The following is a 16,807-nucleotide window of genomic DNA, read 5'->3' as shown; positions in this document are numbered from 1 at the left end:
AGGCCCAATATTGGCCCAAGGAGTTGTATGAAGCTTGCTAGGATAAAGTAAGCCCACGATCATGTGAACGCGTTGGGCCCCAACCCTAACGGGCCTTGTTCGGACTCGTGTAAGATCTCGGCGGCCTGCCGAACTCACCCAAGTACGAGCAGGACGCTTATCTTTATAAAACAGAGGGCCAAACTGGAGGACTCGGCAACGTCTATGAAGCCCCTAGTCTAGAATTTTTGGACCGTCCATTAAGCATAGGCAATTACAAAGATTATACAACTACTTAGGTGGCCGGTGGCTCCTCTACCACTCTCATATTTCTCCTGAAAATTATATTCTTTTTAGTTCCCATTATTGTTTTTTTTGCTGTTATTCTCTTTGTTATGGTGTTAGTATCAATATCTATTTTTAGTGGGCCTGATGTTTTTTTTTTTGTTTGTTCGTTTTTTTCCTTTGTAATTAATTTTATCATTTTTTTAATAAATATGATTTATTTCAAATTTTTTTTTAATGAATATGATTTATTTCGATTTTTTTAAAGTAAAATAATAAATTTATAAAATTTAAAAATAATTGGATTTTTTTAAAAAAATTATTTTTAAATCCTTTTGCCTCTGATTTATAAAGATAAGATTATTTTTAGGGGTAGTTTGATTCGTGGTAATGACAAATTACCACGTAACGAGATTATCATGGTAATATGAGTGGGAATGTTATATGATGATAATATTGCGGTTTGGAAACTTTTATTATTTTGGTTTTTATGGTAATCAATTTGTTAAAATATAAAAAATTATAAAATTACTACGGTAATCCAAGATAGACACAAAATTTGGTGATAATAGGATTACAACTTTCTTGGTAATATTTATAAATTGGTAATGTGATATTACTATACAATTACTACTGATACAATACCAAATGTGGTAATATTTTTAGATTACCACGTAATATATGGTAATCTTTCTACATTACCGCGAATCAAACAACCCTTAGGTAGCGTTTTGGTTAGATGTAGTTGAAAATACAGTAGATTTTCAATCACAATGTAGTTGTAAATTCTGGAGTTGAAAATGCAGAATAGTCAAATTTGGTGTTTTGTTGACTGTAATTGAAAATGCTGGATTTCAAAATTTTGTGTTTGTTTGGGAGGATTTGTAAATCTGGATTTTGAAAACATGTATTTGGTTGGATGTATTTATAGGATATAAACACCCTTGCTAAGGATACTCCACTTTGGTCATTATTAAATTTAATTAATTATAAATACACAATTAATTGTTATTAATAGTAACCAAAATAATTATGCATATAATTGCTTAATTTAATATAAATTTATGGACTTTCATTACATTTTTTTATAATTATAAAAAATATTACACTATTTATAATTTTTTATATTGATAAAAATATAATAAGTAGCATTTATTATTAAGATAAAAATAATACCATGATTTTATTTTTATTTTATATATATATATATATTTATTAGAAAGTCTCACGTGACACCACATTTTTTATGAAAATCCCAAATGCGGGAGATTAAACTACGGCTGATTTGGATGTAGTTTCAAAACCAACTAAATCCATCTACATCGAATTTCCAACTACTTTCAAATTTTTGAAATTTTTTTATAATTCTATGTAGTTTTATATCTGACTAAACAAACACACCCTTAGTTTGTAAGATGATAAGGATTTGAAAATTTATATTATACCGAGAAAGACGCCGCATCAAACCGAGTCAAGGCCCAATTGCGGCCACCAGATTGACACGTGGCTTAATCGCGACCGTCGAAAAGTTCCAAGGCTTTCCAAGACGCAGCGCTATAAAAGCAGAGCTCATCCCTTTTCTCGTCATCCACTTCGCAGCATCCAAAGTTTCTCGCCTTTGTTCCGGTTCCAATCTCCTCTCCAAGGTTCCCAATTCTTGTTCCCTTTCCTTCTTTTCTATTTTCTTGATTGTTATCCTAGTTATTGTAGAGTTGTATTAGTGTTTGATTTCGATCGTATTGACCTTGTATGTGATTCTTGTATTCTTTTTCGTGTTTCATTGATTAAATTTAGGGTTTTTTTTTTATTCTTTTTTCAAGGATTGTTGAATTTTGTAGAGTTTCTTTAGATTAACTAAGAATGAGTTTTGGATTGTTGATCTTTATTGGTGTTATGGCTTTCGTAAATCGAAGAAAGTTCATAATTTTGTGAATGAGTTTATTAGTGTTTATTTTCTGATATAGTCTTCGATGATTTCTTATTGTTGCTTTTTTTTTAATTGGATTTATGATCGTAATTCTTCATCTGTTATAGGGTAGTATCCTTGTTCTATTTGATCAAATTAGGTTTATATGGTTCTTGATTCATTTTGTTAAGGTTTAGTTGATTAAATTTCTAGATTCTTCTGAGGATTATTTGATTTTACTGAGCATGAGTGTTGGATTGTTGATCTGTCTTGATTTTATGGCTTTTAATCAAAGAAAGTTCTGAATTTCAGTTTATGTTATTAGTGTTATTAGTGTTTTAGGGTTCTTTTTTTTTTATAAGGAATTTTCTTTTAATCTTCATCTGCCTCGATGTTGTGATTTTTATAAATCCATGAAGTTCAAAGTGTTGTGACTGGTTTATAGTATTATTGTTTTTCCTTTACTGTTTTTTTTACTTGTTTGAATTTTGTATTACTTAAACTTTATTTAGTGTTTGTTATTGTGTCAATTCTGGTGTTTTGCTATCATTATATGATGTTAACAAAGAACAGGATTTAATTATGTGTGTTTCTAGTTATTGTTGATCTGTCTTGATGTTAGGCTTTTGTAAATCATTAGGATACTCTCTTTAAGAATCAGTTATTATTGTTATTATTTTTTTGCTGTTGTTTATTTTTATTCTTAGGTTGGTTGCTTGTTATCATTTGCTTTGCTATTCCATTGATGTTTTACTGCTTGCTTTCCAGTGAAATATGGATTTGGTTCAGGTGTCTGGGAATCCACTCTTCCACAGTGTTCATGTTTGAATTTTCCGATAGTTGAATGCCTGCCTGTTTATTTTTTGATGTCTTATAAATTCTTTTGCTATGCTGTTGTGATAGGATGAGTTTAAAAAGTTAGACTTCATTTGGAGTGTTTATAACTATATGGTGGAACCTTAACGTCACTGTATTGAACTGCATTTTGATCTATAAAAAAGACTTGGTCTTCTTTAATTTTCCTTATAGAGTGATTTTTTGATGATTGATTGAAAGTTTTCTTGAGAATTCAATGGGAGTTCAGATTTGAATTTTTCAATTAAAATCTTCTTTTCTTTTTTCATGAATTACAGATGCAGATCTTTGTTAAGACACTAACTGGAAAGACCATCACTCTTGAGGTAGAGAGCTCAGACACTATTGACAATGTCAAGACAAAGATCCAAGACAAGGAAGGCATTCCCCCTGATCAGCAGAGGCTAATCTTTGCCGGTAAGCAACTTGAGGATGGCCGAACCTTGGCTGATTACAACATCCAAAAAGAATCAACCCTCCATCTGGTTCTCCGTCTTCGTGGAGGTATGCAAATCTTTGTTAAGACCCTCACCGGGAAGACCATCACCCTGGAGGTAGAGAGCTCAGACACTATTGACAATGTCAAGGCAAAGATCCAAGACAAGGAAGGGATTCCTCCTGACCAGCAGAGGCTTATCTTTGCTGGCAAACAATTAGAGGATGGCCGGACTTTGGCTGATTACAACATCCAAAAGGAATCAACCCTCCACCTGGTTCTCCGCCTACGTGGAGGCATGCAGATCTTTGTTAAGACACTAACTGGGAAGACCATCACCCTTGAGGTTGAGAGCTCAGACACAATTGACAATGTCAAGACAAAGATCCAAGACAAGGAAGGGATTCCCCCTGATCAGCAGAGGCTTATCTTTGCGGGTAAACAGCTTGAAGATGGCCGAACCTTGGCAGACTACAACATCCAAAAGGAATCGACTCTCCACCTGGTTCTCCGCCTACGGGGCGGCATGCAGATCTTCGTGAAGACTCTAACTGGAAAGACCATTACCCTGGAGGTAGAGAGCTCGGACACAATTGACAATGTCAAGACAAAGATCCAAGACAAGGAAGGCATTCCTCCTGACCAGCAGAGGCTTATTTTTGCTGGCAAACAACTAGAGGATGGGCGAACTTTGGCAGACTATAACATCCAAAAGGAATCAACCCTGCACCTGGTTCTCCGGCTTCGTGGAGGCATGCAGATCTTTGTCAAGACCCTGACTGGTAAAACTATAACCCTTGAGGTTGAGAGCTCCGATACAATAGACAACGTCAAGACTAAAATCCAGGACAAAGAAGGTATTCCTCCGGATCAGCAGAGGCTCATCTTTGCTGGGAAGCAGCTCGAGGACGGCCGCACCTTGGCTGACTATAACATCCAAAAGGAGTCCACCCTCCACCTTGTTCTCCGTCTCCGAGGAGGCATGCAGATCTTTGTTAAGACTCTGACAGGCAAAACCATTACTCTTGAAGTGGAGAGCTCTGACACCATAGATAATGTGAAAGCTAAGATTCAGGACAAGGAGGGAATTCCACCGGACCAGCAGAGGCTCATATTTGCGGGAAAACAACTTGACGACGGGAGGACACTGGCAGACTATAACATCCAGAAGGAGTCCACCCTTCATCTTGTTCTTCGGCTGCGAGGTGGCATGCAAATCTTTGTGAAGACACTCACAGGCAAAACCATTACTCTTGAGGTTGAGAGTTCCGACACCATTGATAATGTGAAGGCCAAGATTCAAGATAAGGAGGGCATACCCCCAGATCAGCAGAGACTCATCTTCGCCGGAAAGCAACTTGACGATGGTCGCACCTTGGCTGACTACAATATACAGAAGGAGTCTACCCTTCACCTTGTCCTCCGTCTTCGTGGTGGCGCTAACTAGACAATATGACTTGCTTTAAATAAATAGTATGTTAAAGGACCTTCATCAGTGTTTAGTTTTCTGCTTGTTCGGACTTCCTCAGTGTTGTGTCAATTGAACTTTCTGTCTCTGAACTAAGACCTGAAGGTGTTTTGCTCGGTTATGCTTGCTATGTAGTTTTATCCTTTTGTTTTAATGTGTTTGTGTTTTAGTATTGTGTTTTTTCCAAGTTCGATGGCTTCATTATGCATGTCATTGCACCTTTTTAATTGCTGCCCCTTGGTTTTGTTGGATTATGGAAAGTTCTTGCTTGGTTTTTTTGGTTATATTATTATGATAAATTGTTTCGTAACAGATGAGGCTTTAAATTTACTGATACCTAATACTCTATTAGATTTTAAGTGGAACACTCAACGTCTACTCTTTTAATCTCCAAATCATTTGTAATGCTCGAAACTTGATTTAGATTAAATAAAAATAGATTCAAAAGTATATTTCAAACGGTAAACGTGCTGTTGGAACTTTCAACATGCACGATCAGTTGAATGTTAGCATGATACATCTATCTAAATGTGAAAATAGTTGTATAAAAAAAAAATTAGTGTTACAGCACAATAAATGAGAATATATATATATATATATATATATTTGAGAGAAATACAAATAATTTTATCGCTCAAATTTGAACTTGAAAGGAAAATAGAGTAACCAACTATCGCGGGAAAGAGACGGTCAAAATTGATGTCATTTAGTATGCTGGATTTTTTTGCAAAGTCTCCACATTCTCCTTCGGTATTTTTTGATAGTCTTCTCACAATTTCATATTTTCTCACCTTCCCATTGCTTCTTTTATTTATTTCATCTCATATGTCCTATCCTTTTTTATCCATTATTTGTTTTTTTCTCTACTTTTATGTATTATTTTTATATTCTAATAAGTATAGTTTATTTATATATTTTTTAAAAAATATATAAATATAACATTATCATAATTATGTTTTCAGTGTTCCGTAGCTAATGAGATTTGTCTATAATTAAAATAATATAAAAATAAAAAAATACTTATCAAAACTGAAAAAAAAAAACACAAAAGTATCTAAATTTGATTTTTTTTAAACTATAAAATAAAATCACGAGTGTAATTAAAAAAAAACTTTTTTTTTAAAAAAAAATCAATTATCAATAAAATAATTTTATAAGAATCACAATATTTCGCTTTATCTGAAGCACAGTTATAAAATTTTTTAATAAAACGCGTGCAATGCGGGTACCGTCAGCCTAATTTGAATAGAATACTACGAAGGTTCCAGTAAGTTCGTTAGTTTGGGTTTGAGTCAAAGCCCAATTGTGACGGCATGAGATATACTCAAGAAGCTTCTGGAGTCTATCTCCTTTATTTCGCATTGTAGCCCTATAAAAGCCCTAGCAATCCAACACTTTTCCCCCAAATCGAGTCTTCGATAATCCTTTCTCTCTCGCTCGCGTTTGGGTAGTTCTCTGATCTCGGCTTCGTTTCTTTCTAAGAAATCGTCCTTAAGGTATGGAGTTCTTGCTTTCCTTTGCGATTTCAAGATTGATTTTGTGATCCTTGCTTTTCTTTTTGTTTTAGATTCCTTTTTATTGGTTCAATTTGAAGGGTTTTTGCTATGTGATGTTGTGTTTTTTTTTATTGTTTTTGCCTCTTTGCTTTTGATGATTGTTTAAAATGATGGTCTTGTTGATTCTGGTTGGTGAATTGTATGATTTGAATTAAGTAGATGAACTTTGATTGAAAAAGAAATTCAAGATGAGCTCTTTTAATGGAAATTTTATCTCATACTTATCAGTATCGGTATTGATTTTTTCTCCAAATCGTTTGAGATGTATGTGCTTTTATATAGGGGTTTTCCATTGTTTTATGTTTGATTGCATGATATTTCCATCAGGTGTGAGTAAAAGTATGTCTTTTAAGGTTATGGATCTCCAGAGAAGTTAGAGTTCTTGGTGTTCCGATTTTGTGTTGTGATGCTATTTATTTCTGATTGATTTTCATTAGAGTTTACGTTTTGATGATCAGTATGAAACCTCTCTTGAGAAATCAAACGTTAAGATGTGAAATTTGCAATTAAAATTATTTCTTCTCTGAAATTCAGATGCAGATCTTCGTCAAAACACTCACTGGCAAGACCATAACCCTTGAGGTTGAGAGCTCTGACACAATTGATAATGTTAAGGCAAAGATCCAAGATAAGGAAGGAATTCCCCCTGACCAGCAGAGGCTGATCTTTGCTGGAAAACAACTCGAGGATGGCCGGACTTTGGCCGACTACAACATCCAAAAGGAGTCAACCCTCCATCTGGTTCTCCGCCTTCGTGGAGGTATGCAGATCTTTGTCAAGACCCTCACTGGTAAGACTATTACCCTGGAGGTTGAAAGCTCAGACACGATTGACAATGTCAAGGCAAAGATCCAAGACAAAGAAGGGATTCCTCCTGACCAGCAGAGGCTTATCTTTGCTGGCAAACAACTAGAGGATGGCCGGACTTTGGCCGACTACAACATCCAAAAGGAATCAACCCTCCACTTGGTTCTCCGCCTTCGTGGAGGTATGCAGATATTTGTGAAGACCCTTACTGGTAAGACGATTACACTCGAGGTGGAAAGCTCGGACACAATTGACAATGTCAAGACAAAGATCCAAGACAAGGAAGGCATCCCCCCTGATCAACAGAGGCTCATCTTTGCTGGCAAACAACTTGAGGATGGTCGAACCTTGGCTGATTACAACATCCAAAAAGAATCAACTCTCCACCTGGTTCTCCGCTTGCGTGGAGGCATGCAGATCTTTGTCAAGACGCTAACTGGGAAGACCATCACCCTTGAGGTTGAGAGCTCTGACACAATAGACAATGTGAAGACTAAAATCCAGGACAAAGAAGGCATTCCTCCGGATCAGCAGAGGCTTATCTTTGCTGGGAAGCAGCTTGAGGATGGCCGCACCTTGGCAGACTACAACATCCAAAAGGAGTCCACCCTTCACCTTGTTCTCCGTCTACGAGGAGGCATGCAGATCTTTGTTAAGACTCTTACTGGCAAAACCATCACTCTCGAAGTGGAGAGCTCGGACACCATAGATAATGTGAAGACAAAGATCCAAGACAAGGAAGGCATTCCTCCAGACCAGCAGAGGCTCATCTTTGCAGGCAAGCAGCTGGAGGATGGAAGAACACTGGCTGACTATAATATCCAGAAGGAGTCCACCCTTCATCTTGTTCTTCGTCTGCGTGGTGGCATGCAAATCTTTGTAAAGACCCTGACAGGTAAAACTATTACACTGGAAGTGGAGAGCTCCGACACCATAGACAATGTGAAGGCTAAGATTCAAGACAAGGAGGGCATTCCCCCAGACCAGCAGAGGCTCATCTTTGCAGGCAAGCAGCTGGAGGATGGAAGAACACTGGCTGACTATAATATCCAGAAGGAGTCCACCCTTCATCTTGTTCTTCGTCTGCGTGGTGGCATGCAAATCTTTGTAAAGACCCTGACAGGTAAAACTATTACACTGGAAGTGGAAAGCTCCGACACCATAGACAATGTGAAGGCTAAGATTCAAGACAAGGAGGGCATTCCCCCAGACCAGCAGAGGCTCATCTTTGCAGGCAAACAGCTTGAAGATGGCAGGACTCTTGCAGACTACAACATTCAGAAGGAATCAACCCTTCACCTTGTTCTCCGACTTCGTGGTGGTATGCAGATCTTTGTGAAAACTCTGACTGGGAAAACCATTACGCTGGAAGTGGAAAGTTCCGACACCATTGACAATGTGAAGGCAAAAATTCAGGATAAGGAGGGTATTCCACCTGATCAGCAGAGACTCATCTTTGCTGGAAAGCAGCTAGAAGACGGCCGTACCTTGGCTGATTACAATATTCAGAAGGAGTCTACCCTTCACCTTGTTCTTCGTCTTCGTGGTGGTGCTTGCTGAAAGTATTATCTCGCTTTATATGAATAATGTTGTGGCTTGTTGCTACTAGTTTTGGTTCTTTTATGTTTGTGTTCCAAACTATAGACTTGGTATCGTTGCTGATTTCTTTGTCACTGTTTTCGTACTATTAGTTTGTCTGTTAAATACAAGTATTATCATCCTGTGCTTCTTGTTTGTTCTAAAAGCTTATGTTTTATAGGGAATCTGATGAAGTGTGTGCTAATAATCTGTGAGAGTTTGTTTAATTTTTTCCGAATGGTTAAACTCTATAGAAATAAACCTATGCGGAGATTAAGTTAGTTTTGAAATATTTGAGTAATTATTACTGGTGGATGGGTTTTGTTAGTGGATGAATTTATTTTTGTTATCAGTCAAATATGTGTATCTGCGTAGGTGTTTCAAATTTTTGATTTTTCAAGCTTGGTAGCAAAATATATAAATATATGTCATAGATATATAAGTTTAAATCCAAAAAAAAATTCAGTCATGATCTTGGTATTGAATATTTTAGGAGGTTCAAAAACATTTGACCATTTTGTTTTCTGTTATTTACATGCATATGCTTTCTGTAATTTTTGGGGATACTTTTATCATTTAATTCAGCACAATTATAAATGTAGGTAATATGGTTTTCAATACAACATGTTCCTCCAATTGTGATCAATTCGATGGGCAACAGAAAAGCCATCTGCTATTGTTTTCCCTTTCATTATGTAAATGCATTCCGGTTATTCGCGAAGGCCGGGTTTTCGACAGTCTCTTTGCTGTGAAAAAGGATTGTATTTGTAATCAGTTATGCAATCAAGTTACCTATCTCGTAGAAGAGCTCATTGACATTTTGAGAAGTTTTCGCAGATGTTTCAATGAAAAACATGTCATTTTCTTCAGCATATTGTTCACCTTCCTGAGAAAAACAACTCAATGTGATTGCATAACCAAACTGTAACTTCTTTCTGAGAGTAAAACTACTGCATATGCTGAGTCAAATGTATTTACAAATGAACCAGATTGCAAATTAGATGGAAAACAACTCATGTGATTCTATAACCAAACTATAACAAATTTTAATATGTTTGTGTTTCAGTATTTTGCTTTTTCTAAGTTAGATGGCTTCATGATGCATCATTATTCTTGTTTTTATCTCTGGCCCTTATTTTTGTTGGACTATAGAGAGTTCTTGGCTTTTTTTCTCATTATATTATTATGATAAATTGTTTCTTACTAGATGAGGCTTTAAATTTACTGATACCTAATACTCAATTAGATTTTAAGTGGAACACTCAACTTTGACCTTTTTTTTTAATCTCCAAATATTTTTTTATGCATGGAATTTGATTAGATTAAATCAAAAGTAGATGCAAGAGTATAATTAAAACGTTAAAAGTGCACCTTGATACCCACAGAACTGTAACTCTTTTTTTGGTCTTTCAATATATGCATGCATGGTTGGATGTCAGTATGATTCATGATTCATCTATCTAAACATGAAAATAGCTTATGCCAATATTTATCTCATCAGATTTTGCTATCAAATAAAATTAAAAGAAAATTAAATTAGTGTTACAAGTTACAACATCATAAATGAGAATATATATATATATATATATATATTTATATTTGAGAGAAATGTAGATAGTCATACCCCTCAAACCTGAACTTTAAAAGAGAAATAGAGCAACCAATTACCCTATGAAGGAGATGGTAAAGATTTTTTTTATTTTTTATTTTTTATCTTTTTTTGAGAAAGTCGACAAACGCCGAAGCTCGGGTGACAAACATGTGGGAGGCAGCCACCACGCAAAACCGGCTCTCACTTTACGCGAGATGGGGATCGAACTCGGAGAGGTATGCTCGACACTCGAGGCGAACACCCTATGTAAAGGACTCGATGCTAATAGACCAAATGGTCATTGGCCATGTCATTGAGCTTGCTGCATTATCATGTCAAGCCTCCAAATTCTCCTCAGGTCATCCCTTAGTTTCATACTCCCTCACCTTCCTATGAATATGATATGTGACTGCTTCTTTTATTTATTTCATGTTTTATATTCTCACCTTTCTTTTAACTTTTTTTACTACTCCTTATATATTTATTTTTCCTATTTTGTGTATGATTTTATATTTTTAATAAATATGATTTATTTATCTTTTTAAATAAATATTTAAATGCAAAATTATCATAATTATGTTTTCACCGTTCAGTAGCTACTTAGATTTCTGGAATCTGTATAATTAAAATAATAAAAAAAATCACTTTACTAATCAAAACCGAAAAAGAACAAAAAAAAATATAAATTCGATTTTTTTAAAATCATAAAATAATAGCAAAAGAGTATTGATATTAAAAGAAAAACTTATTGTTTTTAAAAAAAATCAATTATTAATAAAATAATTTTATAACAATCACAATATTTCGCTTTATCTGAAGCACAAGTTTAATATATATATTTTTTAATAAAACGCGTGCAATGCGGGTGCCGACCGCCTAATTTGACTAGAAGTCTAGAATGCTACGAAGATTCTAATGGGCCCGCTCATTTGGGTTTGAGTCAAAGCCCAATTGTCACGGCATGAGATATACTCTTTCACCAGCCCAAGAAGCTTCTGGAGTGTCTCTCCTATAAAAGCCCTAGCCATCCATCTTTTTTCCCCAAATCGAGTCTTCGATAATCCTCTCTTTTCTCTCGCTCGCTCATAGTTCTCTGATTTCGTCTTCGCTTATTTCCAAGAAATCGTACTTAAGGTATGCGGTTTTTGTTTTCCTTTTGCGATTTCAAGATTAATTTTTGTGATCCTTGCTTTTCTTTTTCTATTTGATTCGTTTTTATTGGTTCAATTTGAAGGGTTTTTGCTATATGATGTTGTGTTTTTTTATTGTTTTTGCCTCTTTGCTTTTGATGATTGTTTAAAAGGATGATCTTGTTGATTCTGGTTGGTGAATTGGATGATTTGAATGAAGTATGATATACTTTGATTGATGAAGAAATCCGAGATGAGCTCTTTTAATGGAAATTTTATTTAATAATTATCAGGACTGGTATTGATTGTTCCTCCAAATCGTTTGAGATGCATGTGCTCTAGTTTCTTTCTTTATATAGGGGTTTTCCATTGTTTTATTTTTGATTGCATGATATTTTCATCAGGTGTGAGTAAAAGTATGCCTTTAAGGTTATGGATCTCCAGAGAAGTTAGAGTTCTCGGTGTTTCGATTTTGTGTTGTGATCTATTTATTTTTGATCGATTTTCTTTAGATTCTACGTTTTGATGATCAATATGAAACCTCTCTTAAGAAATCAAAGTTTAAGATGTAAAATTTGCAATTAAAATTATTTCTTTTCTGAAATTCAGATGCAGATCTTCGTCAAAACACTCACTGGCAAGACCATAACCCTTGAGGTTGAGAGCTCAGACACAATTGATAATGTTAAGGCAAAGATCCAAGACAAAGAAGGGATTCCTCCTGACCAGCAGAGGCTTATCTTTGCTGGAAAACAACTAGAGGATGGCCGGACTTTGGCCGACTACAACATCCAAAAGGAATCAACCCTCCACTTGGTTCTCCGCCTTCGTGGAGGTATGCAGATCTTTGTCAAGACCCTCACTGGGAAGACTATCACCTTGGAGGTAGAGAGCTCAGACACTATTGATAATGTTAAGGCAAAGATCCAAGATAAGGAAGGAATTCCCCCTGACCAGCAGAGGCTGATCTTTGCTGGCAAACAACTCGAGGATGGCCGGACTTTGGCCGACTACAACATCCAAAAGGAGTCAACCCTCCATCTGGTTCTCCGCCTTCGTGGAGGTATGCAGATATTTGTGAAGACCCTTACTGGTAAGACAATCACACTCGAGGTGGAGAGCTCGGACACAATTGACAATGTCAAGACAAAGATCCAAGACAAGGAAGGCATCCCCCCTGATCAGCAGAGGCTCATCTTTGCTGGCAAACAACTTGAGGATGGCCGAACCTTGGCTGATTACAACATCCAAAAGGAATCAACTCTCCACCTGGTTCTCCGCTTGCGTGGTGGCATGCAGATCTTTGTCAAGACGCTAACTGGGAAGACCATCACCCTTGAGGTTGAGAGCTCTGACACAATAGACAATGTGAAGACTAAAATCCAGGACAAAGAAGGCATTCCTCCGGATCAGCAGAGGCTTATCTTTGCTGGGAAGCAGCTTGAGGATGGCCGCACCTTGGCAGACTACAACATCCAAAAGGAGTCCACCCTTCACCTTGTTCTCCGTCTCACGAGGAGGCATGCAGATCTTTGTTAAGACTCTTACTGGCAAAACCATCACTCTCAAGTGGAGAGCTCGGACACCATAGATAATGTGAAGACAAAGATCCAAGACAAGGAAGGCATTCCTCCAGACCAGCAGAGGCTCATCTTTGCAGGCAAGCAGCTGGAGGATGGAAGAACACTGGCTGACTATAATATCCAGAAGGAGTCCACCCTTCATCTTGTTCTTCGTCTGCGTGGTGGCATGCAAATCTTTGTAAAGACCCTGACAGGTAAAACTATTACACTGGAAGTGGAGAACTCCGACACCATAGACAATGTGAAGGCTAAGATTCAAGACAAGGAGGGCATTCCCCTAGATCAACAGAGGCTCATATTTGCAGGCAAACAGCTTGAAGATGGCAGGACTCTTGCAGACTACAACATTCAGAAGGAATCAACCCTTCACCTTGTTCTCCGACTTCGTGGTGGTATGCAGATCTTTGTGAAAACTCTGACTGGGAAAACCATTACGCTGGAAGTGGAAAGTTCCGACACCATTGACAATGTGAAGGCAAAAATTCAGGATAAGGAGGGTATTCCACCTGATCAGCAGAGACTCATCTTTGCTGGAAAGCAGCTAGAAGACGGCCGTACCTTGGCTGATTACAATATTCAGAAGGAGTCTACCCTTCACCTTGTTCTTCGTCTTCGTGGTGGTGCTTGCTGAAACTATTATCTCGCTTTATATGAATAATGCTATGGCTTGTTGCTACTAGTTTTAGTTCTTTTATGTTTGTGTTCCAAACTATAGACTTGGTATCGTTGCTGATTTCTTTGTCACTGTTTTTGGACTATTAGTTTTTTATAATACAAGTATTATCATCTTGTGCTTCTTGTTTGTTTTAAAAGCTTTTGTTTTATTGGGATTCTAATGAAGTGTGTGCTAATAATCTGTGTGAATTGGTTTAATTTTGCCGATTGGTTAAACTCCTATAGTGAAACAAACCTGTGTGGACATTAGTGAGTTTTGAAATATTTGAGTAATTATTACTGGTAGAAAGGGTTTTAAGAGTGGATAAATTTATTTTTGTTGTCAGTCAAATGTGTATCTGCGCAGGTATTTCAAATTTGATTTTTTCAAGTTTGGGTTGGGAGCAAAACATATAAATATATGTCATAAATATATAAGTTTAAATCCAAAAAAAATTCAGGCATGATCTTGGTATTGGTCTTTAATATCTTATGAGATTCTCAAAAGATTTGACCATTTTGTTACTTTCTGTTGTTTTGGAAATGCTTTTATCATTTATTCAGCACAAATATAAATATAACTAGTATGGTTTTTCAATACAACAAAACAACATGTTCCTCCAATTGTGATCAAGTCGATGAGCAACAGAAAAGCCTTCTGCTATTGTTTTCCCTTTCATTATGTAAATGCATTCCGGTTATTCGCGTAGGCCGGGTTTTCGACAGTCTTTTTGCTGTGAAAAAGGCATTGATTTTGAGATCAGAATTATTATAATCAACTTTCAATTAATCAATCAAGGATAGTATTTGTAACCAGTTATTCACAATCAAGTTACCTATCTCGTAGAAGAGCTCATTGACATTTTGAGAAGTTTTCGCGGATGTTTCAATGAAAAACATATCATTTTCTTCTGCATATTGTTCACCTTCCTGAGAAAAACAACTCAATGTGATTTCCATAACCAAACTGTAACTTCTTTCTCTGAGAGTAAAACTACTGCATATGCTGAGTCAAATGTATTTACAAATAAACCAGATTAGAAATTATATGAAGCAGAGTTGTAACAATTATAGTGATTTGGTGTGTCAGCATTCAGTATGTTTTTCTGCTGAAAGTATTTCAGGTCAATAAACTCATTGTAATTATAGTGCAAAAAAACAAAGAAGTTTTACTGCTTAAATAGTACCTCGGCCAAAACCTTCCTGTTTGTTTCCAAATCAGCTTTGTTAGCCACTAATGCCATCACCATATATGGATTACCTTGAAAACAATCTTTAATGAATAAGTACAATGTGGTTATCAAATGTCACTTTGTCTGTTTAAAGAACATAAGCAGGTAAAATGGAAGTTATATTTTTATAATTTAACACACCTTGTCTTTGAAGTTCTTCGACCCACTTTTTCGCTCGAGTAAATGAATCCTAAATCAAGAGAACCATAAATTTTCTTTTTAACTCAAAGGTTAACAATTCAAGACAAAATATTTCACAAACGACATGATTGAATAACAGTTAAAAAAGATGATGAAATAGCACTACAATTTACAGTAGAAGAAAAATTTAATAAGAACAACAACCTCTCTTGCAATTCAGACAAACTTACATCGCTTGAAATGTCATACACAACTATAGCTGCTGCAGCTCCGCGGTAATACATCGGTGCCAAACTATGATATCGTTCTTGTCCTGCGGTGTCCCATATATCGAACTTTATAGTTACTTCATTTAGCGATATTGTTTGGGAGAAGAAAGCTGCTCCAATTGTTGATTCCTACCAAATATAAATCGACATCAATTTTAGTTTACCAACCGAATGTGTTAAGAACTAACTAGGCATTTTAGGCATTCAAGAGAACCTGGCAATCGAAATACTGGCCTTTGACAAACCTCAACACTATACTAGTTTTCCCGGTTCCCATGTCGCCAACAAGTACCTAGAAGAATCACAATAATACATCATTAACTTAAACATGTGCGAGCGGGACTAATACATACTAGCTAGTTCAGATACATTGCAAACAAACCAATTAACCAAACTCTGATACTATATTAAATACAAACAGAACATCTGTAAACATGGATGAACTATTACAGGGAAAAGAAAAGACATTGAATTGATTCATAGATCTGAAGGAGGAAACAAGCAAAAATATCAATGACATTGATTAAATGAAAATTTCAACTTATGTTTATAATGATCTCAATGGACATTGTGCATCAGTGCCATTAAAGCATAGCCAATGATTATAATTCCTCTGGTCATCAAATTCCAACATATGCAATGGCTTTTATGTGGCTAAATAATCTTGGTTTTTTTCAGCTTTTACCAAGTAAAATTTTGAGTAGCTGAAAATTGTTATGGCTTTGCTTGATTCACCAAAATGTCAGAAATTTTTTATATAAGATGAATAACAACAACAACAGCAACTCATTAATCTGAAGCCTCAGCAAGTCAATTTCTTAAGCAGATGTAAATTGAATACTGTAATTACTGATCAGTAAGCAAATCATCTGATTGATTAGTTCTTTCCTACCATGAGCTCTATGAACAAACAACCATGAAAAATATGCAGAAAAGGTTTCACACTAGATATAATTCACAAAACAGGAGAATATATATATATATATATATATATACATGAAGGTTTAGACATACCTACCAGCTTAGCTTGCATGTTGGTAATCCCATTCCTAGCCATGAAATGAAGCTTTTAATTAAAGAAACAATTGAACAATTGCAGGCATAGCTGGAACTTGACACCATTGAAGATAAGGGAGAAGAAGATGATTTCACTGCAGAATGGTAGTTCTTTGACTGTTAGGTTTTTCCATTATTGTTTTATTTCCTCATTTTTCATCATTCATGCGGTATACTTGTTATCTTGGCTTGACTATACATGTTATGGATGTTGAATATAGTTGAGATTAATATTTAACTAGCATAAATACCAGTGCTTATGTTACCAATGATGTGAATTA

General features: G+C 35.9%; 1 protein-coding gene and 1 pseudogene across 3 annotated transcripts; one reads left to right on the top strand and one right to left on the bottom strand.

Moving 5' to 3' along the window:
- The first annotated feature begins 1,778 nt into the window (after window positions 1-1,778).
- LOC120267705 lies at window positions 1,779-13,970 on the top strand (annotated as a pseudogene).
- A 362-nt stretch (window positions 13,971-14,332) lies between these two features.
- On the bottom strand, window positions 14,333-16,584 carry LOC120267702 (ras-related protein RHN1-like). 3 transcript variants are annotated; one of them, XM_039275378.1, is made up of 7 exons: window positions 16,489-16,584; window positions 15,685-15,762; window positions 15,432-15,599; window positions 15,202-15,250; window positions 15,016-15,101; window positions 14,665-14,758; window positions 14,333-14,562 (listed from the first exon to the last, which is right to left on the bottom strand). In XM_039275378.1, exons 1-7 carry the CDS (start codon window positions 16,525-16,527, stop codon window positions 14,459-14,461), a joined length of 618 nt encoding a protein of 205 aa, XP_039131312.1. In that variant the 5' UTR covers window positions 16,528-16,584; the 3' UTR covers window positions 14,333-14,458. The 3 variants fall into 3 exon arrangements, with proteins under 3 accessions (XP_039131312.1, XP_039131313.1, XP_039131314.1); XM_039275379.1 differs by having other exon boundaries at window positions 15,016-15,089; XM_039275380.1 differs by having other exon boundaries at window positions 16,485-16,583.
- Window positions 16,585-16,807: the final 223 nt, after the last annotated feature.

This window comes from Dioscorea cayenensis, chromosome 8 (assembly GCF_009730915.1).
Source record: "Dioscorea cayenensis subsp. rotundata cultivar TDr96_F1 chromosome 8, TDr96_F1_v2_PseudoChromosome.rev07_lg8_w22 25.fasta, whole genome shotgun sequence".
Classification (NCBI taxonomy): domain Eukaryota; kingdom Viridiplantae; phylum Streptophyta; class Magnoliopsida; order Dioscoreales; family Dioscoreaceae; genus Dioscorea; species Dioscorea cayenensis.
Note: the sequence above shows the minus strand (reverse complement) of the source record. Positions and strands in the feature narration are given on the sequence as shown.

Bases quoted from the DNA above. Each gene is read 5' to 3' on its own strand.
- LOC120267702 (XM_039275378.1), bottom strand. From the start codon at position 16,527: ATGGCTAGGAATGGGATTACCAACATGCAAGCTAAGCTG. The intron at 15,763-16,488 runs GTAGGTATGTCT...TGATTCTTCTAG, and splicing joins CCAACATGCAAGCTAAGCTG to GTACTTGTTGGCGACATGGG. The intron at 15,251-15,431 runs GTAAGTTTGTCT...CTCTTGATTTAG, and splicing joins TGTATGACATTTCAAGCGAT to GATTCATTTACTCGAGCGAA.